At 39.6% G+C, this 27,217-nt stretch overlaps 1 protein-coding gene across 1 annotated transcript in view; it reads right to left on the bottom strand.

Moving 5' to 3' along the window:
• Positions 1-1,683: 1,683 nt before the first annotated feature.
• The window catches only part of vipr1b (vasoactive intestinal peptide receptor 1b), a 51,316-nt gene continuing 25,782 nt past the window's right edge, over positions 1,684-27,217 (bottom strand). Inside the window, exons 4-13 of the mRNA XM_003439191.5 lie at positions 22,506-22,606; positions 19,884-19,981; positions 17,618-17,750; positions 13,559-13,712; positions 13,367-13,427; positions 13,161-13,233; positions 9,416-9,507; positions 8,661-8,790; positions 5,715-5,756; positions 1,684-3,555 (exon numbers count right to left, since the gene is read on the bottom strand). Of these exons, the coding sequence (XP_003439239.2) occupies positions 3,364-3,555; positions 5,715-5,756; positions 8,661-8,790; positions 9,416-9,507; positions 13,161-13,233; positions 13,367-13,427; positions 13,559-13,712; positions 17,618-17,750; positions 19,884-19,981; positions 22,506-22,606 (1,076 nt within the window). The 3' untranslated portion in view covers positions 1,684-3,363. The remainder of the gene's footprint in view (positions 3,556-5,714; positions 5,757-8,660; positions 8,791-9,415; positions 9,508-13,160; positions 13,234-13,366; positions 13,428-13,558; positions 13,713-17,617; positions 17,751-19,883; positions 19,982-22,505; positions 22,607-27,217) is intronic.

Below are 27,217 nucleotides of genomic sequence, written 5' to 3' on the forward strand. Positions count from 1 at the left end.
CAACATCCCAGAAATACTAATGAATGCATTTGTAGGGAATAATGGTCGAGAAGTGACCTACCTATTCCAACCTGCAATGATTACTTCCCAATAAAATGAAAAGTCCAAATGTTCGTGTTACTAGTTTAATTGGGCTGGTTGTTGTTTGCAATTGTCCCTTGGAAGGTGAGTAGAATTAAAGTAGATCTCCTGCATGTTTTCTGTGTACAGTAACTTTTGATATGAGTGTGATTGTAATTTTTGAAATGTTGGATGGAAAGATTGTACAGCATCCATTTTTAAAAGTACACATTTAAAAACTGAATTGGGTGCACAACTTTGAATTTACCATCAATTGTAGCAAACCCCAAGAGGGTCAACAGTATAAATACAGTGCTGAAGTTTCACGATGTCTTTTAATTTGACAAGGTCAAGGCCCATTAACCTTCTTGTTACTGATCATGATTGACTACACGTGGTAGGTTTGGGTTGGATCTCTTGGAGCCATTTCTACTGCAGATACTGCAGATTCCAGGAAAATCGTTCAAACAATTGTACACAAGTAATAGTTCTGTTACCACTTTGCCAAGGTCTAGAAGAAGACCAAAAATGTCACCCTTAGATGAGAGCAAATGGGTTAGATGTTCAGGAACAAGGCAGGAGTCGCCAAGGATTAAGTGTCATGGACTGGAAACTTGTGGAACACCAGTGTCACTGTCCACAGTGAATTGCTGATCAAGAAAGAAGTCGCTGCTCCAAAATCGACACCTTCAAACTCAAATTTGCAACTGTGCATTTCAGTCGAGTTTGAAGGAGAAAGGTTTTAGACAAAGACAAAGATTGAGTTGACAAAGGCAAGAATTATGTTTGCAGGAGTAAAGGTGAAAAACTAAGACTGCTGTGCAAACTGTCAAGTTATGTCACTGGTGGTAGCATCATGCTCTGGGGCTGTTTTGCTGCCAGTGTTCAGTGTTCAGCTTATCTACTGTATATACAGGGGTGCACATAAGTGGTCCGCAGGTGCGCAAAATAAAAGACGCGCACCAGATAAGAAGTTTCAACGCGTGTTTGGGTACATAAGATTTTCTGGAGGAGGACAGACATTTGTTTAGAACTCTTAAAGATGTCGAATAAACAGGCTCCTTTAAGCAATTACTTTAGTGTTTCTCCACCTCCAAAGAAATGTCAGAAGGAGTCCGAACCGCAAAAGAAGCGCGTATTCTCGGAAAAGTGGTTGCAGGAGGTGAGCTGGCTTCAAACAAATGATGAACGCACAGAGATGTGGTGCAGAATATGCCGTGAAAATCCCACTCTAGCGGACAAAAACAGCGCCTTTTATATGTACGCAAACGCGCGTTGCAACTTCTTATCTGGTGCGCGTCTTTTATTTTGACAGCGAATGCGCACCTGCAGACCACTTATTTGCACCCCTGTATATATATTTTTTAGCCTGCATAGATACTTTTGAATGTTCATCACCGAAAATCCGAAAATAAATGAAACGTGTGCACCCAGTTATTTTTAAGTAATTATAGATGTATGCTGTTCAATCATTCCACCTTGGAAAAAGAACGGTTCAAAGAAATCATTAATAGGCCAAAATTAGCATGTCATTCACGTGCATGATGAGTGTATGTAAACTTCTGACCACAATATGAAAGCAGTTCCCATCTTTTTCCTTTTCTCTAAATGTATAATTATTACTTTCAGCAATCTGGAGGCGATATATTGATATTCAATATTTCCTTGACACATATTACCACATTTGATTTTTAATGGTGATCTAAACCTTTAAATCACTGGTGGGTTGAGATGATTTCCTTCCTCCCATATAAAGCTCTATTCCCCTGTTGTTCCCTCTAGAATGAACAAGCCTTACTTTCAAACCTACGCGAGCTCAAAAGCACAAAGACAGCATCGTTGTGACAGGGCCAGTCATCCTTGTCACTTTGCTTTGCTTTGCATACAGGCTCTAACATTCTCTGCTGACTTGTCAAGTTCAGACTCCTCCGATGGAGAAGTAAGTCTGAACCTGAAGAATTCAAATAATATCATTCATAATGGAGATTCAGAAAATTAACCTTATTATCCGTCTGACAAAGCATGACCAAGGGGGCTTACTGTGTGTCTTACGCCTTAGACATATAAATATCACGACTATTTCCTTTTAACCGGCTTATACAAAAATATTTTATATACCTGGCAAAGTTTTAAATCCTGTCATGCTTTAATTTGAACAAACGACACTTAGTGATTCATTACTAGTATTATAACCACAATGTGATGTGTATGGCACAAACATTCCAAGTTTATTTACACTGCACACTTGACTGTGCATCATTTTTTATAACGCCTCCCAAGTAAATGTAAACATTCAAGGAATGAGCTGCATATGGACATCTCCTCTTCAGAGCTGCTGTACTGCCCAACAGCCAGTAAAGACTAGACCGCAGAAGTCGGTTCAACACACCAAACCCAGGCACTCGTCAGTGATCGACACTAAACTGCCACAGTGCCCTAAATAATGAAAAATATCTACCTAATCATAGGCTCAGAATCGCACACGCCAAGAGGGAAGGCTGTGTTGATAAAAGAGAAGGCAAAGGGCAACCGGTCTCTCATGAGCATGATAGTGCAGAGAAGGGCATTTGTGCTCCAAACCCATCATTGTGAATCAGTATCACTTGGTCTGAAGCCTAATCTGTTTGGCATTTATGGAAATAAAGTTTCCTGCTCTGTAAGCCTGTCTTTTTTTTTCTGTCTTCCTACACAGCAAAGGGGGGGAGCAGGGTATTATGCTTATTTTGGATACTCTAAAGTATGTTTTAAAGCAAATTTTCCATCACTATTTACATTCAGCACTCAAAAACACCCTCACAGATCAGTTCTGGTACAGTACCTTTGTTAGCCTGTGATGCTGCTGTTAAAAAAATACATCACCTCACTTTATTCCAAAGCTTTAGCACCAAACTTGATTATTTGGAGCTGCAGGAGTGCACAAGGCTCAGAGTTACACCAGCCCACTCACCTAAGCACACGGGATATTTAAAAAATAAGAGCTGTGATATGATTCGAATTCACCTGTACAGGTGACCTGCACAAAAGTGACTCTCTCTGCAAACGCTTTGTTTGTTAAGCAATGTGCAACTTACCTTCTCATTTAAATGTATTTTTTGGAACAGTTACAAACTGCTTCAAGGCTGATTATGGTCACATCGTGTCCTTATATCTCTTTTTCCAATCCTTTCATCACTTTCCATCTTCTGCACCACACACATGACCCAAGAGTACTTATGGTAAAGCTTATATATGCTGCGATGTTCTGCCTAATGTTTGGCATGAGAGCATTTTGTACAGCATTTTGTGTGTCTGTGTCTCTGTGACTCAGATGCTAGACAAGTCATCGTGACAGGATGATGAAGCCCGGCGAGTTTTCGGGCTGCACCGTGTCAACATGGTGATCTGGGTGCTGAAGTTGTTGCTGCTGCCAATAGAGGGGTGCTGGTATTTGGTGTCTGAGCCCATGTATCTCTGCAGGTGCCACCTCCTCCACTTCCTCTTGATCTCTCCTTGGACCTGAAACCGATTAGAGCAAAAGGGACAATTACATGTTTATTAAGTAAGTAGAGCGACATGTTCTTTACCAACATAAAACATTACTGGGAATTCATTGATAATGTTTTTGACACTGAAAAAAAAGACAACAAAATATACCATAAATCAAAAATCGAAAATACAAAAAAGAAAGAAAGAAATTAAGCGCTGTAAAGAGCACGCCAAAGCAACTGGTGTATAGGTCAGATCTGTTCTCCGGGCTAATTAGAAGCCTAGTTAAAAAAAGCTGGTATTTACATCATGCTTTTCTACTCTAAGTGAGCACTTAAAATGCTTTTTGCTCCAAAAAATATCCATATTTTGTCCTGGTCCACGCATTAATGCAGAAACAGAGTTTAAAAAACAAAACCTAAACCTGGAAGGAGATATTCAAAAGCTCCGACCTAAAACAGAGTTAATGTGAACAAAAGGAGAAAATGCTGCCAAATACTTTCCAAAATACCCGTGTGCATGTGGACGGGCCCTGCTGTTACTCCCTACATACCTCTGTCATTCTCCAAGTGCTTTACTTGTACTTATTCCATACAACAAATTTAGAAGATTTTGAATAATCGACTATAAAAACTGCAGAGGCCTTAAAAGCGGGTGACCTGCATTTTAATTAAACAGAAAAACGAATTGTTTGGAGCGATTTTCAGCAGCAGACGAAGCTCAAGGACGGAGGGGAAAAAATTAAAAGCACCCAGAGAAAATCCAAAGAATTAAACGCCGCCAGCGCTGAGGTGGTGCGCCATTAAAAGCAGTACCCGACACTGACATTAGTTTTCATTTAGACCATGTCAGAGGGAGGAAAGTGAACCAAACAATAAACAGACCTTCTGCTGGAGGATTGAATATTTTTAAATGTGCCTTTTTTGTTGTTTTTTTGCAGATATTTTCTTATGTTGGAACATTATCTACAGTCAGTTGCAGGTTTTGGAAATTTGTTTCTTTTTTGTGACATGTATTACAGGTTAAGGGGCTGTGCCAGGTGTTTGTGTTATTCTGCACACTGTACACTTGCATTACTGGATTAGATTAGATTCATTTTTTTTCCAAATAGTCCATGCATCTCCAAGGTCCCCCTTCACTCTCTGAGTATGTGTGTGCATATGTTTCCCTGTTTATGTGGCACTGCTCCAGCTCCCACTGGACTCTGGCTGGCACACCTGACACTCATCGACTAATCAACCCGCCCCTCCCACACACAGTCATCCACACACTCGCCATCATGTTCTTTCATCGGCAGCAGCAATAAGAACACTGAGGCTTCACATTTATTTCTCTAGGTCATTCCTTGTGCTCTACCAGCCTACGTCTCCCCTTGTTAAGTAAACCAGTCTGCACACTCTCCACTGGCTTCTCCAGAAAACCCTCAACCCCTCATTTGGACCCACCTATCTTGGACTCGGCTCCATTCTTCATCTTTTTTAAACAAAGTCCTACCTCGCAATCAAGTCCAGCATTTTTTTCTTTTGCATGAACTTTACAATATGACACTTTAAAAACTATTTTGCATTATTTAGGCAAAAAAAAAAAAAATCAATATAGCTTTTTCTTCAGTCATTTTCTTCCACTTCTACCTTGTCAATATTTGTTTTCTTGCTATCAACATGTCTGCCATTCCTTAAGCACAGAGAATTCAACAACTAAACCTAACATAACTTACCAGCAGCGCACAAATCTTCCACACTTAGTAAAGGACGCCTGAAAGTTGCATGAGATTAAAATTCAGGCAGCATAGTGTCAAGCCTCGCCATCTAGCCCATCACTGTGATTCAATCTGGCCCAGCACTGAGAACATAAATAATCTGCCCACAGAGAGTCTGTGCAGACATCACTGAATAGCTCCCTGCCAAAAAGACTGTGTGCTTTTTACAGCCCTCCCACCCTGCAGGCAAAGTGCAGAAAATATGCTGTGGGGAGGTCCAAGAGAGGAGCTGGAACGACCAGCGCCGGTGACTCATACCCGCCGCTCCATCTACCTGTCAGGACTGTGTGTGAATGTAAATGGTGCGCAGAGGGAGCGACGGAGAAACTACAGATAAACTACATTTTCTGAGAATGAGCGCACGACTGCAGGCTATCTCTGTGTGGAAGTACTGTGGTGTGTTTATATCAGCAGTGTTTACATCACCTACCTCTCCGTTCAGGAAGCAGTAAAGGACTGCGACCACAAAGCCCTAAAAGGAAGGAAAAACACTGATAAGAAAGCAGGAACAGAGGATGTAATGGTTAAATTTCTTCTTTGTTCATCTCTTCTTATCAATTATTTGTTCCAAGTGGCGAGAAATTCCACACTCCTTTGTGATGTTTGAGTTTCACCTCACGATGAATTTAATGTTTCTTCACAACTTTACAGCTTCCACATGTCAAAGCAATTCATAAACATGTGGATTCATCAGATTTTGACATTTATTTGAACTTATCCCACTTGTGGTGACGCTAACACTCACTCACTGGCCATTGCTCACTCAGGTTCATTAGTTATACCTGTTCAACTGCTTGTTAAACCAAATATGGTATTAATAATCACATCGCAGCAACTCAGCGCATTTAAACAACCTGCTGAAGTTCAAGTTGAGCCTCAGAATGGGGAAAACAGGTCACGCTATGTATTTGAGAAACTGCTGATCTGCTGGGACACAACCACACACAACCATATTTAGGGTTTAAAAAGAACAGTCTGAAAAAGAAAAAATACCAAAGGGCGACAGCTCTCTTAGGCTACGTTCACACTGCAGGCGAAAGCGCATCAAATCCGACTTTTTTGACCCTATGCGACCCATATCCGATCATGGTATGACAGTTTGCACAGCACAAATATGATATTTTCAAATCCGATTTGGGTCACTTTCGTATGTGGTACTGAATCCGATACATATCTGATGTTTTAAAAAGCGACTGCTGTTTGAACGGTCATGTCGCATTAAATCCGTCTTTTACGTCACTGACACAAGACAGACGCCAACTATCAGCGACGGAGAAGCGCCCGAGAAGACATCGTGAACGCTTCCTGGCCATCCCGTGTAGATGTTAGTGAAACTGTTAGGAAGACAACGTGAACATTTTATGTGTACTGTATAAGCTGCAGGTTCTGACAGAAATCTGCAACTATCCTTTGAAGCACCGCTCCTCTAAAACAGCAATAAGGTTAATTATTAGGGCATATGTAAACAGCAAAATAACTTTATAACTTCAAGCAAAATTGGGAAAGGTAAAGTCCGAAACAAGTCTTTATATTAAGGGCTATCAGTCAAACAATACTGTTTGGTCTGGGTCTAAACAGAGCGCGTTGTGTGTGACGTCTTCTTTTGCGCATGCGGGCCGCTTTGAGGGCCGTGACCGGTTCACACTGGAGCGCGTTTGCGGTCACATTTTATTTGTAGTGTGAACAACCAGACAAAAAAATCGGATTTAATCAAAAAATCGGAATTGAGCATTAAGACCTGCAGTGTGAACGTAGCCTTAGTGAAGATGCCTTGTTGATGCCAGAGGTAAGACGAGAATGGCCTGACTGCTTTGAGCTGCTCAAAAGGCAAACTCAAATAACGACTCCATAAAACCAACGTATGCAGAAGAGCATGCACGCTACAACAAAGGTGGACATGGAGGCGAGAATATACCTGCTGCTCTCTGGCTTTTCGTCAGACTTGGGAGACCATGGGGTTGTTTTTGTAGCGATTTCTGGGTTTCAAAAATTACATTCTGATTTCCATGAACAAGACGCTCTCATGAGTCATTGAGTGATGTTACTGACCAGCCAATCGGTGTCATTTAGTCTGACAATGTCACATTTTAGCACCTGCTCGGATCGCTTGGAACCCCGGGCAAGCAGGTACTAAAAAAGTACCTGGTACCCGGTACTATGACCTAATGGTAAACGCTGAAAACCTTGACGAATGTGTCGAGTCAATCTGAGTACTAGTAGTAGGTACTAATGGAAAAGAGGCTTAAAGGTAAAACACACTGAACCTTGTAACAGCTGGGCTTCAACAGCACAAGACCACATTATGTGCCACTCGTGTCAGCTAAGAAAAGGTGGCAACAATTCTCAGGGAAATTGGACAACAGAAGATTGGAAAAACGTTGCCAAATTTGATGACTGGCAATTTCTGCTAAAAGATTCAGACGGTAGGTTGGTGTTACCAAAATGAAAGCATGAATCTGGATTACCTTTTGTCAACAGATCAGACTGCTGGTGATGGTGGTGTAATGGCGTTGGGGGATATTTTATTAGCCAAATTCACTGTACCCAAATGGCCCCCATCTCAGTTTGGCATGTAGTGGAACTGGAGATTCACATCATGGATGTGCAGCCAACAAATCTGCAGCAACTGTTTGATGCTGTCATGCCAATATTGCCCAAAATTTCTGAGGAACTCTGTGCGCGGAGAATCAAGTCAGTTCCGAATGCAAAAGGGGGATCAGTCCAGTATTAGCAACGTGTGCCTAACGAAGTAGTTGGTGAGCACAACTATTTAACTCATGAAGAAGACCTAATCTCTCTTGGTTATAAAGACAGATAACTGTTCAAATTGTAGACAGTTGTGTTTGTGTTCCAAATACCTTCTTACAGCTTTAACTGTCATAATTAAGCCAAAGCAACAGAAGAAAAGCTGCAAAAAAAATAACATGTGGCAGTCATGACAGTCATAAATGTATTACACTGACAAAACAAATGGGAGTCGAGTTGTAATAAGAAGTGGGAATTAAAGGAGTAAGGAGAGGATTGTGTTGGAAAGGTTTCCATATCTTCCAAGCTGTTGTAATGCAGCTGTGCTGTCTGGCTGCATTCTCCATCATTCCTCATTATATGATGAACTGAAATAACATCAGAGCTTTAAACAGTGACAGTGCCACTAAGCCAGCCAGCAAAGTGCTTGGAGACCTGATGCAGTTTTCTTTAATAGTAGCACTCGCCAGTTCAGGGGTGAAAGCAGGCCAAATCACTATTTTTGGACTTTTTAAAAGTTTAAGGGAGCACACTTCTAGAAGACTACATTTATTTTAAGGCACTGGATTCGAGGAATCTACAGGTATTTTTTTAACAATCACTTCTTCCTCAAAAACATTTGATCTCATACCTGAAATGATCCCAGAATCAAGTCAAAAACCAGCCGCAGCTCAGTCTTCACTTGCTCGGGGATAAATGCAAACACTATATAATTGATCCCAAACAGAGGAATCAAAAGCAGCGTTGACTTTGCCAGTCGCCTGAAATGACAAGGCAAAAACAAATTCAAATCCCTCCCTCCAGTCAAACCAGCAACCAATCTGTCTCTGTATACCCCAATAATGAAATGCAGCTCAGGAGTACTTTTCATTTTAAATTTCAGCTCAGCAAACCAGAGACGGAGGGGGGGGAAAACACCATTAAAAGTGTCAGTTGGAAAATAGCTCATGCATTATGACTGGCTTATGAGATGCTCTCCATCATAGGAAAAACCACTTAAATACATACAGCACTACATCTCTGTGTAAAGCAGCTGCTGCATGAGAGAAAACCACAGTGTGCTGTGCATGCTAAGATTTTCTTTTCTGAAATCCAAAAGGACTAGTCATTCCTGCATTGCTCTGAGCGTAAAAAAAAGTTACATTTGCAGCAATAGTTAGAGGAAAAATACTCAGGAGTGCATGCTACTCTGCTGCTTTGCAAGTTTATTCAAACTAATCTTTGTTTATCCTTACAAAAGCAGCTAACGTTCACAGAATGTCCACCGAGACAGAAGTGGCGGAGCTCTTTCCAAACACCCTCGTTCGTATCAGTGACATTTCATCCTTTATTAGCTGATACATAAAACAAACTTCCAGCATGAAAAAGAAATTTAATTACACTCACGAGTACTGGTTGGAGTCGTTTCTTCCAATATCGGGGCAGTTTATCTTCTGGCGAAGTATCCGAATGATGCAGATGAAAAGAATAAAGTTCATCTGTGGAGAATACATTACAAGAGTCATGTGAGAAAAGCACTGAGGCATTTCACACTGCAAAGACCGTCACAAGATTTGGGTGTTTTTTCTAATGTATATGGGGAGATGTTTGTGAGATTCAACTCATAAACAGAAGTGTTGGATTGTGGCGCTGGCCTGTGGGAAAATGAGCATTTCTAAACTGATCATTTGGGTTGTGAGTGTGAACTGGCAACACATCAGTCATCGTGATGCACTCCCAGCTATCGGTTACTGGCTAAGTACAGAAAAACAGAGTGTACTAACAGTAAGGCCGCTGACACTCATGTTAAACAATGAAGCTGACCCTGCTCTGGGAACAACTGCTAGCAAATAACTAAACAGACTCATTTGGACACTAGTAGGTGTCTGCTATGACACTTTGTCCAGAGCAAGCTTTTATTAATGTAATAGTTGGAAATTATATTAAAAACTATTTTTTTTTGCCTTCCATGAGAAGATCAGTACCACTCACTCATGATTTAGCTAACCACAAATATTTAAACACAGAAAACAGCTGGTTCTTTGCAAAAGGTTCAAAAAGCATCTGCTAGAAAAGCATCTTACACGAAAAGACGTAGGCTGAGGACCCCAGCTGCACAAAAACGGCCAAGAAATGACGTAACCTGACAATATTTCCAGTGTTTGTTACTATAGCGATTACTTCCATTAAGAAAGCTGATAAAAGGCTAAGGCTGGATCTTTTCTGGACCCTACTCATCCTCTCCACCTGCAAGCCACTTCAGGAGTGACCAAGTAGGAAATGTGACAACACAGATATATTATGCCAATTACTAGGCATCTCATAACCATGGCAACAACATCATTACTAAACAACAACAACTTAAAGAATAGATGACCTTCAAGTTAAAAAATCATAGAAAATAAATGTGTTTTCTTAATTTAAAAGTGAAAAATGTACATTTTTGGCCTGGTTTTTGCATGCTGTTAGCCAGAGTCTGTTCTTCTTTCGATAATGCTTCTGGTATCTTTAAATTAGCTTAATGCTCGAGTAAAGCTATAGGCAGGCTTCTAAAAAGTGCGCCACTTTTGAGTATTAGCATACTATAGACCAAAACAAGTGTTCAAGTAGTAAAGTTAAACCATTTAAATGAAATTCAAGCGCAAAGTTTATATTAGCAAAAAGAAAAACCTGAGTACTAGCATGTGTTGGGTTGCGTAAATGCTAACTAACAGTGAGTGAAGCTAACAGTGTTCACTAACATGCAGCTTTAATGTTTATTGTGTTCAAATGAACACATGAGCTTGGCAACATTTCTCTATTGCATATGTCTCTAAACATTTATTTTTACTCCAACTGCAACTGCTCATCACCACATCATCATCTGCCTCTCTTTCACTCCACACTCTTTATGGTCTTACTCTTTCCCTCCTGCCTGGCAGCTCCATATTCAACATCCTTTGTCCAGTATATCCACTATCCCTCCTCTGCACATGTCCAGACCTAAGCTGTCTCTCTGATGTACTCATTTCCAATCCTGTCCCTCCTGGTCACTCCTAATAAAAATCTCAAGATCTTCAATTCTGCCACCTCCAGCTCAGCCTCCTGTCTTTTTGTCATTGCCACATCTCCAAACCATACATCATAGCAGGTCTCACTACCATCTTGTTCCCCACTCTCTGCTTCCCTTTCACTGTTGCTGCTATCCTTCTGTCACAAATCACCCTTGACACTTGTCACTTCACCCTGCCTGCACTCTCTTCTTCACCTCTCTTGTGCACTGTTGTAAACTTTTATTTGAACAAAAAATGGTTAGGAAATTACAGACCTGCAAAATAAAACATCAATGAGGGTGCACATTAGTAGATTTAAGAGAAGGAAGGAAGAAGTATTTCAACGGGATCCACTGAACACTGCACACCTCTGAAATAGTCTCACTCACGCAGAGATTAGAGTCTGTTTTTCTTATTAGAGTTGTGGTTCAATCTGCATCTGAGCTGTCACACTTTAGCTTTTTTTATCATTTGGGGTTTTGATCTGTGCACTGGAGAAAAACTCATTTTTTAAATTACCTTTCTGCTTTCAAATTTGCATGCTAAATATTAAACTTTTTTCCAGCAGCCTGTTATCTTGACTTTGAAACTGTGACTTAAAAATCAGGCAAGCAGCTGCTTTTAACATCTTATTTCTGTCTGAATTTCATCAAAGACTTGAATACGAGTACAGAACCACAGCGTAAAAGTCCATATCTGTGGTTTTACTGAGCATGATGGATTGAATTTTTGGTTTGACTGGACACTATTGCCTTCTGGAGTCCTTTTGTCGCATAATACTAAAACTTGTTTCTACACTATACTGCCAAAAGTATTCGCTTGTCTGCCTTCACAAGGACATGAACTTAATTGACAAGGATATGATGTCATCCCACCCTTTTCAGCTATTACAGCTTCAACTCTTCTTGGAAGGCTTTATGTGTTGATGGGAATTTTGACCATTCTTCCACAACTGCATCTGTGAGGTCAGACACTGATGTTGGATGAGAAGGCCTGGCTTGTAGTCTCCAGTCTAATTCATCCCAAAAGTGTTCTTCCAGGTTGTTGTCAGAACTCTATGCAGGCCAGTCAAGGTCTTCCACACCAAACTCGCTCATCCGTGTCTTTATGGTGCTTGCTTTGGGCGCTGGTGCACAGTCATGTTGGAACAGGAAGTGGCATACTGCTATACTGTTCCTACAAAGTTGGGAGCTGTAAATGGTCCAAAATGTCCTTGTATAATGAAGCATTAACAGGGGCAGATCCAACTCCTGAAAAACAACCCCACACCATAATCCCCCCTCCATTAAACTTTACATTTGGCACAGTGCAGTAGGACAAGTACCGTTCTCCTGGCAACTGCCAAACCCATATTCATCCATCAGATTGCCCAAACAGAGAAGCCTGATTTGTCACTCCAGAGAATACATCTCCACTGCTGTAGAGTTTAGTGGCAGCGTGCTTTACACTACTGCATACAACACTGTTGTGTACTGTGTGATGTAAGGCTTGGATGCAGCAGCTCTGTCATGGAAACCCATTCCATCAAGCTCTTTATGCACCGTTCCTGAGATAATCGGAAGGTCACATGAAGTTTGGAGATCTGTAGTTGGCGAGTTTTGTGAACTGAGGTGCACAGTTCCCCGCTCTGTGATTTTTACGTGGCCTACCACTTCAGGGCTTTGTTATAGTACCACTAACAGTTGACTGTGGAATATTTAGTGATGAGGGGATTTCACAACTGGACTTGTTGCACAGGTGGCATGCTATTACAGTACCACGCTGGAATTCACAGAGCTCCTGAGAGCATCCCATTCTTTCATAAATGTTTGTACAAGCAGTCTGCATGACTAGATCTTTTATACACTTGTGGCCATGGAAGTGACTGGAACACCTGAATTCAATGATTTGGATAGCAAGGGAATACTTTTACCAGTATATCTGTATATATCTTGGATTGTGTGCAGCTTAACTAGAGATAGGTTTTTGTTGTTTGCTAGTGCTTTTTTCAGTCTTTGTGTCAGAACAGACGAATGAAGACAACTTTTCCACTCTTAGAGCCATTTACTTTGAAAGAGCTAGCTCAAGCTGGTTAGTGCTGATGTAAACCATGAAAACGTTTTTAAAGCTCATGAACTTACCAGAATTGATGCCAAAATAGGAGTTTTAATGATCCACCAGAACACATCGGTGTTTTCTATTATATCCCAGCACCTGGTAAGACGTGAAAGAGATTTAATGTATAAGATGTAGCAAAACAAAGCAAAAAAAAAAAACCCCCAAAACAAAACAACACAAAACAGTATTTTCTGCTCGATTCTGGTCTAGCAGTTTCCTAGTTTCTCACCCCACATCATTATAGTTGGCTTTAGCGATGCTCCAAGCTGTGATGAAAATTGCTGGACCTCCTGGGGGCATAAAAAAGTATACAACCAAAAGTTACTGTGGATTCCAGCTGTAAGGTTCTCGACCTGTAGTTCATGTACTGCTGACACTCTATAAGGTCTCGTTAATAGAACAAGAAACAAGACATTCTCACCCCAGCCGATCAGAATATAAGCCCAGAAGTACTTCCTCTCGGAGAAGAAGGAAACGGCCAACAACGCATGCAGATAAAGGCCTTCCACCAGCAGCCAGAAGAAACTGGCCATTATACAGTACTGGAAGAACACAATCACTGCTTTGCAGCCAACCTGGCAATGGACACAAAAGCATGAATCATACAATGATCTAGTTAACAGGGACAACCATATGTTGAAGATGATACGGTGAAATTTATTCCCAGTTGTGGCCAAAAACTGCATTTAGAAAATGAAAGAATAAATTGGAGTTGTTTGTTTCCTGTTGGTGAAAGCAGGTATATATCTGTGTTGTGTTATATTAATATGAATCCTATGACTGTAGCAGAATGACAATTAGTTTTTCTTGTGCCCTTATTAATAACTTGAAAGCAGAGATTCACTCAAACGCTTCTTTTATTATCTATAAATTTCGTGGACATATTGCACTAAAAAAGTGAGTTACTACTTATGAAACTTTTGTAAATAATGGCTTTAAACGTAGTGCAAATCCTACTCAGCATGCACTTTATAAGCTCTGTGCATCATTCAGTGAAAGAAAAAGCTGCCAAAGTGCAGAAATGTTCCAAAATGTAATGCAGGAAGTGAGCAGGATTAACACTGAAGCACTCATGAAGCATTTACGAAAGATTGGATTTAAAGGATGTTTTTCCAAAGAACAAAATGACCCATAGCTTCTGAGATTAGCCGAGGCTGAGTGTGACTGAAGTGGCAAGTGTGCTGAATTAGTAGATTTATGAGTAGTAGTAGATGCCCTGATAAGGAATAAGCTTCTTCGCTGGGCAACAATACACCTTCACAGCCTGTTTGGGCGTGCTTATTCTGCTTGATATCATGATAGCTGAATAAAATGTTTCTGCGTAAGACATCTGAGTCTGCATTCACAAGATTTCCATAACACAGGAAAACACAATCAGCTCTCTTCTGGTTGGCTGAAGGCACCATGTTTGTGTGAGGGTGGACGAGTTCATTCAAAATTGAGCTTGCTGATGCTGAATGCTGGGGAGGCAGGCTGCTATTGAGCTTGTTACACAATGACATGTATAAAAAGGCTGATTTTGCCTGCAGTGTTTCTAAATTCACTCTGCTGGTCAGATCTACAAGCGTCTACAAGCAGCTTTAGAGCGAGCAACACGGAGCTCCTACACAGAAGACATCACACGGATAAGAAAAATCAATAAACTGTGCTCCTTTAAAAATGACCCCGTAAGAGTGAATGCATTGAGCACTTTAGCAGCTGGAGTACAGCAACAGGATAGGAAGGGCTGGGCTGAAGGGCATTATGGGTAGAGAAAAGTGGACAGTAAAGAAGATAATAAAGTCACAATAAAGAAAAGAAAATCAGAAAGAGCTGTCAGGTCTTTGTCATGGCAATAGAGTTGAAAGAAGAACAAACAAATCATGATGTGTAGTTGGACAGAACCCACCTCTTATGCAAAAAATCTAAAACGCAAAATGTGATCACGACCAAATTATGCATTTACTCAAATCCTCCGCTTTCTGTTATAGCCACTTTCTACTGTAGTACATTTTAGATGGAGATATTGCAATATTTACCCATCGCATTTATTTTTTATAGCTGCAGTTTCTATATTTAGATGTTATACACATGATATATTATTATAGATTGAACAGCCCAGCTGAAATCTACATTGCGCAGGATTTAAAAAAACATATTTTCAAATGGGAAATAGGTTTTGAAAGCTAACTACACATGATAATCTATGGCTGTCAGATAATGTCTAAATGTAGCTTGAACGTGAGGATTTTTTATGACTAGGAGACTTAAACAATCTAGCTTTCGAGGCTGACATTGTGCTGCTAGCTCTCTGCTAGTCATCGACTCAGTTAATTTAAATCCAAGAACTGGGTCTCTTGACTTTGTTTGCAGCACTTTTAATACCCCAAAATATTTCAGCCTGTCCAAAAAGTGTCCAGTATTGGTGAGTGATTTCTTTTTTTCTGTTTTCAGTGGCCTTGGCAATCTTTTGTATGCAGTCTATGTTCTACACAGGCAGAATTTAGACAAAACGAGCAACCCGTCTGAGTAGACAGAAGTCCTTATGTAGGAAATGTCTTGCTTCTAGCTTCTCCAAAAACATGCGCTGTATTGAAAATATTCACATAATCCAGCAATGTCTTGTTCTCTTTTAGTCCTTGTGCATGGAGTTAAAGTTCGGGACAGCTCATTAAAGCAGCTGTTACTGGGCTGACAGGAATTTTGTAACCCATATAAATTGATTCCCACTTGGCATGTTGAGGGGGAAGAAAATGGACCCAGATGGGCTGCCGAAGCCTTGCTGCTCAGTTTAATATGTGCAAATCAGTACAAATTGATTGCTGGAGCTGAGTTTTAAAAAGCCTGCCGTTAGTGGCATGAGGATAAATTGTGAGATATTATGCCACTGGAAAAACAGGGAATAACAGGAAGCGCACACACGGATCCATGCTCGTACCTTAAAAATGCATTTTTTAAATATGCTTTGAATTAATCGGGTGTTTAAGTATGGCAAACATCCAGCTGTATAAGAAGAGATAATGAATGGAGCATGCAGAACACCTACACACACATACACACACAAACACAGCAGGAGCAATGCTAACAGCTGTAATGGAACTAATGTTAGGGTCACGATGAACACCGCAGCACCAGACCCGTCTCTATAATGTCTCTTTCAAATGTGCCATGACAGCAGCTGGCTCCTGTCAACCCAGCGAGTCCATTAACGTAGTGCAGCCGACCACAAAGCTCACTAACAAATAGAGTGAGCCTCTGCTCATTGTGTGGCTAAATTCTGTAACATGAACCTCATGTTTATTGGCCACACACCTGACGGGGCTCTGGACTGCGGCTCATTGTGAAGGGGTGATGGTTGAAAGCCAAAGGACAACAATCAAAGACTGTGCCCATGTTTTTATTACTATTTTAATATTAACATACTTGGCTAATGTGTGGCTTTTGTTGTGAGATTGAAACTGAAAATTGACACAAGCAGTTTTCAAAACTTTTAAGTTATCCATCAGCTATAATATGAGAACTTAAAACGTCAATAATTATCAATAATGATCAGTGATGCTACAATACTGTACTAAAGTCTTCAGTCAGCCATCCTTTCTTTATATTTTGCTTCCAAGGAGTCAGACTGTCTTGTTATTCTTAGGTGGCCTTGAGAAATAGTTTATCAGTGTTTTTGAATTTCTTCCAAAGTTGTTCTTTAGACGTTGTCTTCTTTTTCACTCATTTTCAGTCCAGTTTTTGTAACTGACCATTTTCAGAGGAATGTTTAGCTACTTAACACTGACCTATGAATTATCCAAGCATAAAAAAGGCACTGAATTGAAGAAGAAAACATATATTTAGGCACATATTACTAGCAGCCTGTTGCAAAAAGTCATCATTTGTTTGCATTTCTTTAGTCGAAACAATAAAAAACGGCAAAGAAGAGCTATTATGTGAAAACTTGGCATATCTTTGCATGGTTTGTAGGTGTCTTTAAAGGTTTTAGGAAACTGGACAGTGGAGGACAAAAGAAGAAGTGGCAGGTTTAAAAGAAACTATCTAAAGCAGATGAACAGGATGAGGTATGACAAATTACACAAGAACTGGACTGAAAATCAGTGGCAAAAGTTTTTGGTTCAAATCATCATCAGTGTGTGTGGAGGTGTTCATGAGTGGAACAACAGTGAGTGCCTACAGCCATCTGTAAAACATGGTGGAGGTTCTGTCATGGTTTGGCCCTTTATTTTACTTCTATAGTTCCTTTGAACATTAGAATCAGACATAAATAATGATGGATTTATTAAATATGGTGGCAATAAAATGTTAATGTCTATTTAATCATAACTCTTACAAATTCTCCTAATTATTATTTTATGCTGGTTTATTTTATTCTGTTGCCTTTAATTGAACTTGCCTTCAACGATTTACATACATTTTAATGATGTTTGAATGTATTGAGGTCTTACTGAGTTATTTGAAGTTCTAGGAGAGCAATCGTTAACAAGTAGCATTAACTCACAGAGCCCGAGGAGCAGTTGTCCACCTCCCCGACCTCGTAGAGAACCACATCTTTGATGAAGACAGCGATGGCCTTCAGGATAAATGAAACAAATAGATGCATGTGGATGTAGTTCCTTGTGCAGTGGAGTTTCCTAGGACACACAGAATGAGAGATACGAGAAAACAGATCAAGACAAAGCGACAAGACACGCGGAGAATTCAATAAAGAGGCCCTGCATGCTAATTACCCAATGTCCTCAGAGTTAATAGCTTAAAATGACAGCAATTCACAGACAGTTAAATCATAATTAAGTTTCTTAGTTCCCTTTCACTGTGTGGGTGGATCAGTTTTAGAGCACAATAAATGGTTTTTATGGTTCTTCACACACCTTCGAAAATAGACAGGAGAGGTGGATTTCCAAGAAGTTACAGTAGTAGAAACAAGAAGTCCTTAAACATCAGTTCTTTTAACACTTCTTCTCCTGACTACATTTTCATACTTTAGAGGTAATTGGGGAAAACAGGTTCCTAATAGCTTCAATCACTTTTTTTAATGTTAGAAGTGGTTGTTGTCTGGGCAGGTAAATATTCGCCTGGAGTACAGCACATGCCCAGTCAGTTAATGTTCCCTTGGACATCATAACAGTTTCATTTAACTGTACCTCATTCCCAGGAGAGTAAATTGCCATGTTATCCAGATTTCATACTCACGTCAAACAGCAACTGCTATTTCATTTAAATCCCTTCTACTTTATTCAGCTTCGGCCAGCCTTTAGCTGTCAGACAGATGGCCTCACATCTGACTCTAGAAACTGTAAACCTGACTTTTAATGTCTGTATGAGCTCAACAACTATTCATCCAATCTACTTTTAATGTGTTGGAGTTCCTGCATATGTTGCCTTTTAGAAATACGTGTAGTGAACCATATAGCACTAATACTGCTCATAATACCCCACGGCCACCCTTCACCTCTAGGCGCCCTGTCATAACTCTCTTTCTGGCTCAAATCTATGGGTTGTTTTGATTTCACACCTTCACACCTTTTATCTCCCTGACCTTGGCCGGCCTTGTGACTTTGGGTGCGGGACGGTGAGCAAAACTCTCAGGTGGACACACTTTCACACCTATTGCTTGTCTTTGCAGAAAGCATGAAAAGTGCCTCTTATCAGTAACTAATTCAATAACGCACTTTCCAGTGACATGACCGGCAAAAGACTCAAAAAGACAAATGTGACCAAAAATAAAATTCAGATCTATATAACAGAATAAATGTTACTCCACCACTGCGGCCATGAAGAGAAATGGGTGGCTGTACACTGAGAGAAAGCAGCTTGCATGTAAGAAATGAAAACACCTGTTGCATCATCACTGAAACTGAAGGAGATAAAATCAGCACACATCATTTCACAGCTCATGCACTTGGGTGGGGATTTTTGCAGCTGCACAGTAAATAGAGTATAGAGTGTTTACAGTGTTTGGAGGAGGGGGTGTAGTACACAGGAAGAAGAAGTGCTCGAATGTGGCCCACCCATTTACACATACAGTCCTTGTACACATAAGTTATTTCTTTGCAACATTCATGTGCGAGAAAAGTTCACTTCTCGTCCTACTCAGGTAGACAAATTGCATACAGCAGCGAGTTTTTCCAAAAAAAGTAATGTGCGGTATTATGTGAGTCACTCTTGAAATGTCCATTCATTATCTTTTAGGGTGAAGATGCAATTTAAAGCTGGCTTCTTATTCTTCCTCAAAACTGTAATTGCACTTGAGGAGGTTACAATTGTTCCCTGGCTTATCAAGCAAGAGTGCCGGTCCTTTTATTATCCCGCAATACTTCAAACGTCTAACCTTCAAAGTGCTGCAGACATGCGCCATCAAAAGATATCAGAGTTTGAGTGACAGTTTATTTCATTTGGAAACTATTTGTGTCTTTCATCTTGGTTTAAGCCTGCTATTATACTCGGGTGTGAAGCTGCGGTGATCAGAGACGATCAAATTCCAGTGAAAAGTGTTTGACGCGTGACGCAGAAATGTGCAATTTGTCACAATGTTCATGTCACATCACCCGGCAGGGATAATGCCACTGTCAACGTGCTTTGTAGATAATAGCTCGTACTGATGTTCTCGCTTTTTGTTCCATTCTTCTATCGTTTTTCTAAACAACTGACCACATAATGCCAGAAAAGAAGTTGATTCCAGAAGGAATGAAATTCACAGTGAGTGCAATTAAATAGCACATAAAGTACTTAATATAAAACAGCTGAGCTATTGTGCGTCTACATACCTGAAGATGCAGAGGATCACAATAGCGGTAGTAAGCGAGACGAGCGATACGCTGTGGCCGATGGTGTAGCCGATCTTCACTTGCCAAAAAAACTTTCCCTGCACAATGAAACATAAAAACATGAGAACAAATCAAAGAAAAGGAAACAGCTGGTGTGTGTTTAAACACTGAAACAGTGACATCACTCGTGTTAGTTGATTTAACCATTCAAAACATTGATTTGTCTCAGTTTTTGGTTTAGAGGCGTACTTTATTATTGCTGTTAAGCATTTAGGCTCCACTCCTGTCATTTTTAAGTGTTGTAACTGAAGAGCTCTTGAACCACGGTTTTCTGTCTCTCTCTTATCAAATACTGGATCAGTCCAGTCATGCGATATACTGTAACAGCATCCTGAATTTCTGCATCCTTTCAGAGAAGCTTCGCTATGTTACTGCCTTGCCACTGTATGTTGTGCGCTTGATGAAAATTAAATTAAGATCTCCTGCATCCTCTGGCACACTCACACATATCATGTTTGCAGTAAGACGGACATCAAATTCCTTTTAGAGTACTTCACCGGGCCAGGTCCCTCCTGACTTCCTATGTGGCATACTAATGAGGCCGCCTCTTTGACTCAGAGAGCAAAGTGCCCACCAAGAAAGCTTTTACCACCCTGCAGTGCACATCCACTCTTCACTCTGCTCCACCTTCGTCAACACAGACAAGATTAGCTCTGGCTGCAGTAAAACTGAACTAAATAAGAGCAGCATTTGATTTATTTATTCTCGTCCTACTCCTGGAAGGATTCTGAATAACTTCTAATGACTCATAATGCCTGATAACGGAGGCGGGAGTTATTACTGACCTGTCTGTGTCAATTATATCAAGTGTTTTTCAAAGACATGCGCCTGCGTCGGCAAACAACGGAGAATGTTGACATAGTGGTATTTGAATGTTTAATGCTGTCAGGAAGTTGTTTTTTTTTGCAATTTAGTCATGAATTCTTTCCCCTAAAGGAGTAAACATGAGGCGCACAAAGAAAGATAAAAGTAGCCCACAGAAAATAATATAGAGATAGCTGGCACACATCTGGTCAGTACACCTTGTGTTCATTAATATAATTTTCAGGCAATTGTGTTGCTTTTTTTAATTACAATATGGATGTTTTTGTTACAACAGTGAACTAAGTGAACTGAGAACCATAGATTTTCTTTCTAATCCAGTCTTTCTCCCAATGTATGACGAGCACAGGGTACAGCTACTCTGGTTATCTTTACAGGTGAAATATACATTTACCAGAACCCATTGTTATTCTTTGTTGAATCTGTACACAAACATGCATTTCTCTTAAATAACACAGGTCTGCAACCAAAAAACTGCACAGGATTTTTTAAAAAACATTTTAAAAATTCCATCACATCAGGTTTTCTTGCAAAACTCATGTTTTTAGTTTAATTTCCCTTTTAAAACTGAAATCTGGTATCCTATACTTGAATCTAAACACCATATCTACTAATGATTTCTCACATTAATTGAATATTTCTAAGAGCGAGACTCAAGAGAAATACAAATAGAAAATGCGAGGGATTGAGGGGGGTCAGTAGGACAGGGAGGGTACGGTGGGTTTGGCAGTGTGAGGAGCTCAGATGATCATGTCCCACCAGGTTTATTTTGTTCATAGCGAAAGGTAAGGAATCTCCGAAAAATTATGCATAGTTAATTGTAATAAAATATTTATTTTTTTCATTGCTGTTGTGCTTTTTTTTTAATGTAAACTCCTCTTGTTTTGCAAAAGAAACTGTATGTGATGGAGGGAAATGGAGATCATTTTTAGATTCAGCACCTAAAAAACATCAGATTTACCCAAAATATCCCATGCAGCAGAAAAACTTTTTTGCAGACCCGTGTAATCTGCATGCATCAGATTACAATTTTAAGTAAGCGACCATGTAAATACAGTATGTATAAATTAGTATGCTTTAGCAACGCAGTAATGCAAAGTAATGCTATCTTTAGCTTTGGAAAGGCTAACTGGTTATCTACTTCCACACTTTATATTAAACTAGTCAAAGTATCCCGGGTTCTAACTCAGCACTCCACAGTTATGAGTCAGGGAATTAAATGCACCTTCCTCAGTATATGGGCAAGTTACCTGTATACTAAGAAACATACTGCATTAAGCTGTTAAGTTAGTTGGGCATGGTCCCACGTTCCTGCTACCTTTTGCTTCATAAGAAAATTTCTTAAAATGAAGTTTAACAAACAGCTTTTCATTAATTTTCTCAGCTTGCTGTTTCCTGACATTTCTGTACATTTCTATATTATATTGACATTTAGTCCAACAATAATAAAAAAGCCTGTACATGAAAATATAAACAGTATTCATTGACAGCTTCATTCTATATATTCTGTAGACTCAGTCACTTGAGGCAACTCAATACATAGCAGTGAACAAAAGCATATATGAGGTACAGAGTTGTAAACCAATCAATACAGTAATTTCCCCAATACAGCCAATAACACCCACCCACAGAGCAAAGAAAAGAGCTTCTCATTCAATTCTTCCTGACCGCTGGCTCTGGACACTATTTCCCACTGTGCGGCTCTGGTCATTCACTATGAGACTGTGTCAGTCTACTCACATCATCGCTAGTGCTGTTGAGATTGTATCCACAGCTCACAGCAATGTCAATAGGATGCATCTCGGTCCAGCCATCTTCTGTGCAGGTTTTGGAAAGGTTACCTGGAGACGGAGAAGAACCAAAGAGGTCACAGCCACCCAAGCGTTACATTTCCTCTGCCTGCCCACCAATAGGTTCAAATTGGACACGTTGTGACATTGTCAGTGACCTAACAGGTAACAACAGCAAAAAAATCAAACTCTGCAAAGTGCCCCAAAAAGTCTTTCCTGCTAATGTGAGCCGCTATTGACTTGTACTTTACCTGAGCCTGCAGAAAGGCACTCTGCTGTTACAGATATTGACTGATCCGTATCTTGCCATTCATCTAACCCCACATAATGATCCAGGCAAGAATGCATGCACCACACAATACTACCATGCCCACAACATACTGCTTAAAATTTACTCTACAGCCTATTGTTTAACATCTGATGATAATATGAATAAAACTAATAAAAAATGTTTAATCATGATAGGGCTACTGTAGATATTATATATAGATAGCGGGTTATGTTTTCTTTCAGATTTTCCTGATTTGTTAATTATGAGTTCTTACTATAATAATATCAGATTACATTTTAATAATAATAATAATCTTTCTGCAAAAAATTGTCAGAAGTTGTACTCATGTACCATCTGTTAGCTAAAATCAGCTGATTGTTCGCGTTGGTAACAGTAAGGTTGCAGAGTCCCCTCTGGTGGGTAAACTATGAAACAGCACTCAGGACTAATAATATGGTTGAAGGGTGTTTCTATTTCTTCTTGATGTTTTTAATTCTGTTGTAAATGCTAGTACTGATATATTGGCCGATATTGGCCATGCTGATATATCAGGTCGGCTCTATTGTAAGATGATATATGTAGGCAAAAAAAACAATAAATGAATGATTCTGCTGGAACCTTTTGAGTGATTCATACTGCATGTCTCAATATTTTGCACCTCACCAGATTAATTTAATTACAACATAATTCCATAATATATTAACAGAGAGCATTTACTGGATGGTGTGAGACTTTCTTTCAAAACTGTTATAAATCACTCCTAGAAAAAACACTATTTCTTGAGAAATCCCAGCTACCATAGAGCGAGTCACAGGGCTACATTTTCAGTTTTCTTTTCTTTTATATAAAATTCTTTTTTCATTATAGATTTTCTTTTGTTTTTTAAACCTCCTGACTTTGTAATGAGGTAGGCAATAAAAGAGAATTATGCAAATCTGTGACCGATATTATCTGCTTCCCATAACCTGATTTCTGTTGATTTGTATGAAACTGAACTTTCACTTCTAATATTTCTGATTTAGTTTGTTTTTTCTTCTTTTCCTTTTTTTGTGGATTTCCTATAGAGACTTCTTTAGATGGTCACAAAAAATATTGAGCCACGTTATTTTAAGGATGTTTAGTTACTATTTCTCTCGCTCTGCAGCAGAAACAGCCTGTCATTTGGTTTATTTGTGAAATTTGTTCATGGTTTATTCATTCATGGGGCATCAAAGGTTCATGTAAACAGCTTAACCACTAAAAGACCTTAATTTCAATGTGACCAACAGACAAGCTGCTCTGTGCATATAAACAAAGCCGCTTATAACCAAATGATATCAGGCAGTGAGCTGCTAATGAAAGAATGTGCAGCAGGAAGTTGTTTCTACAGCATAAATACTGCTCAGTGCAGAGCGGTCATGTGACTGAAATACCTCTTCTGTGACTGCATTTACGCATCATGCTCGGATGCTCGAGTCTTATTTTACCACAAATCAATTTCCCAATTTGCCAAACACACCTTCATGGATGTGTAAGTAAACACACACACACACACAACATCAGGCTCATTAAATCAACTTCCACATTCCTCATCTGTCACCACAGAACTTTTCAGACAATTTTTGAAGCGAACGGCACGAGCTAAATCCTCCAGAGAATCCTGAATGAATACATTGACTAAAGCTGACTTGAAGTAATCGTATAGGCACATGGACTCATGTTCATTTATAGTCTGGGTGGAAGGGATTCAGTCTTTCCACTATTTACTCCAGGGTATTGCAGAACGGCAAAGAAGAAAATCGCATAGAAGCAGTGTGACCCGACCTATACTCGAGACCATTTCACAAGTAAAACTTTGAAGCATAGAGCCCTTGAACAAATCTTGTGTTTGTATGGATCGCTTAGATTACAGAAAGAAATCTATATACCAATGTCCCAAAAGAGTTGGAAAATAGGTTGTCTGTCAGCACCCACCACTTGATAAGAGATGTTTTGGGATATGGTTTAACAAAAAATGTTAAATATAGTAAAATATTGACAATAATCCAAACAAATCCCACTCTAAAAGAAAAGAGGGGGACAAAAAGGAAAATTTTAATTCAACCACCTTCAAGTACAGAAACAAAAGCTAGAAAACTGATTTCAAAGGACACTTCACGTTATTTAGCATGTTAACAGTTTCAGCAGAAACACACCAGTAAAGTCATCCACGATCGCTGTTTGTTTTTCCATTGCATGGACACAATTCACAATAATAATAAGAGGCGATACCGGCGGACTCTGAGAGTCCCATTACGCTGACTAACAGCTTAATCTGTGAATTCTCATGCAGGACGAAGGTTTTGTCAGGATGCTGTGAGGCTGCATAAGTGGAGATCTGCTGTCTGGTCACAGGGTTGAGCCATTTGCAGAGAAAGGAGAGCCCTCTGAGAGCTGGAGCATAGTCACCACTACGGTCAGGTCTCTATGAGGAGCATCTTCAAATGCCATTTATGAATGAACTTACAGCACTAAAAAACTTAGCTCACTCGTCCCTCAACTATGAAGGATAATATCGGATTTATCATCATTTCTGATGCTAATTTGTTTAATTTCCTTTTTGTCTTCTGTCATTTCCATAAAAAAATATGAGTAGATTTACATGAGCATATTTAATAAAGCTCACACAAAGGCTACAGATGCCCTCGAATCAATTATGACTCAAGTGAGGGCAAAGATTTATTAGATTATTTTCGTCTCTTTGATATTGATTTTTCTTTATTGGGCATTTGTCTCTGCCAAACTGCAAACTCAATAAGCACTGGGACACAAAGAAATCTCCTACTCATTTGATCTCTAATAGCCACAGTCTAGTAGCTCGCAATTTTCTCTAATCGAATTTTTGACGAGCCAGTAGATTGTTACAAATTTAAGTGCTGGGATATTTCGGACTGCTTCTCAGCAGTAATTGATGCATTTTGGCATTTGGTGTTGCTTTTGACGTCAGATTGACATTTAGATGGAAAATGTTGAGGCTCAGTCCTGGTTGTCTTTTTTGGTTAAAGTCGCGCTAGCTAATCATGATGCCCAGCATGACGCAGCACATCCAGATGCTGACATGCGCAACATCTATGATATTTACCGTATGTAATATGTGACTATTGTAAATAATATTTACAATATGCTTAGAGAGGACTCAGGCGCCAGCTCTCAAAGTTGTTGGTGTCTCAGAGATGTACGAGAGACAAACAGCTGGTATCAGCAGTGAGATGTGCGGGAAACTTTGTTTTTTCATGTTTTTCTTTAGTTCAATTTTGTTTTTGAAGATTTAAAGAGATTTATTCCAGACGTGCAGTCGCAGTCTTTGTATCCCTCGAGAGGAGTTTACCTCAAACTATTTCCTTCTCTGTTTATTCACCTATTTGCATTCACTCTTTGTCGTTATTGTTATCAGCGAGTAATACCATCAAGCTTTCTATTTCATGTACGCATTATATCTTTCTAGCTGTTTGTCTTTGTAGGTTACCAGATATTCACATATTCAATTACTGCAGCCACCGACCTCCCTGACTGTTACATATATACTTTTTACCTAACTCAGAACTTCGGTATTAAAAAAAAAATCATTGCAATGGAGTGGCTGAGTGGCATCTGTCACGCAGCTTTGAATAAGTCAAACATTAATAAATAAATTCCACAGCCTTTCTGACAAAGTCAATATTAACGCTGCCACTCAGATGTCAGCTGCAGCTCAGGTGTAAAGCTGTGAGAGCACAAGAAGCTCACAACAAGCAAAGCTTGTGATTTGTCCACCAGGCATGTCAGTAAACAAGCTTTTTTATCACAAGCGCTCAGGGAAATTCCCCCACCGTGACAGCAAAGGTAACGTCATTTTTCCAGGGTTGCCTTTAGTTTGTGTCTCTGGTATCGCTGCCACAAAAGAACACAAAAGCAGTCAGGTGACAGAAATGTTACAATTTATACTTTTTATATAAGTTTAGCAAAATAACATGAACTGAAATTGAAGTGAAATCTGCTTTTTGGAAGGAAGGAGGTGAGTTTAAATCAACAACAACAACAAAAAAACCCACTCTTTCTGGTGGGAGCAGTTTCAATCTGTTCTACTTGAAGCTAGATTATTTTTATTAGTGAACTCCTATACAGAAAAGCAGATTTGGGAAAGAAGCATTTAAAAACTGTCAGCAGAATATTGTCTTTTCTGGGTCTCCCTCCTACTTTTGATGTTGTGGTATCAAAAATAAACTAGAGGTGAGATGAGTTTCCTCCAACTGTCCAAAGAAATGCGTGTTAGGTTAGGTGGTGACTCGGCCATAGATATGAATGACAGTGTGAATTGAACTGTGTTAGCACTGCAATGGATTTCACTTTAAAAGATATTTATGCTCAAAATGATGACTGAAATCCTGAAATCC

This window comes from Oreochromis niloticus, linkage group LG9 (genome assembly GCF_001858045.2).
Source record: "Oreochromis niloticus isolate F11D_XX linkage group LG9, O_niloticus_UMD_NMBU, whole genome shotgun sequence".
Classification (NCBI taxonomy): domain Eukaryota; kingdom Metazoa; phylum Chordata; class Actinopteri; order Cichliformes; family Cichlidae; genus Oreochromis; species Oreochromis niloticus.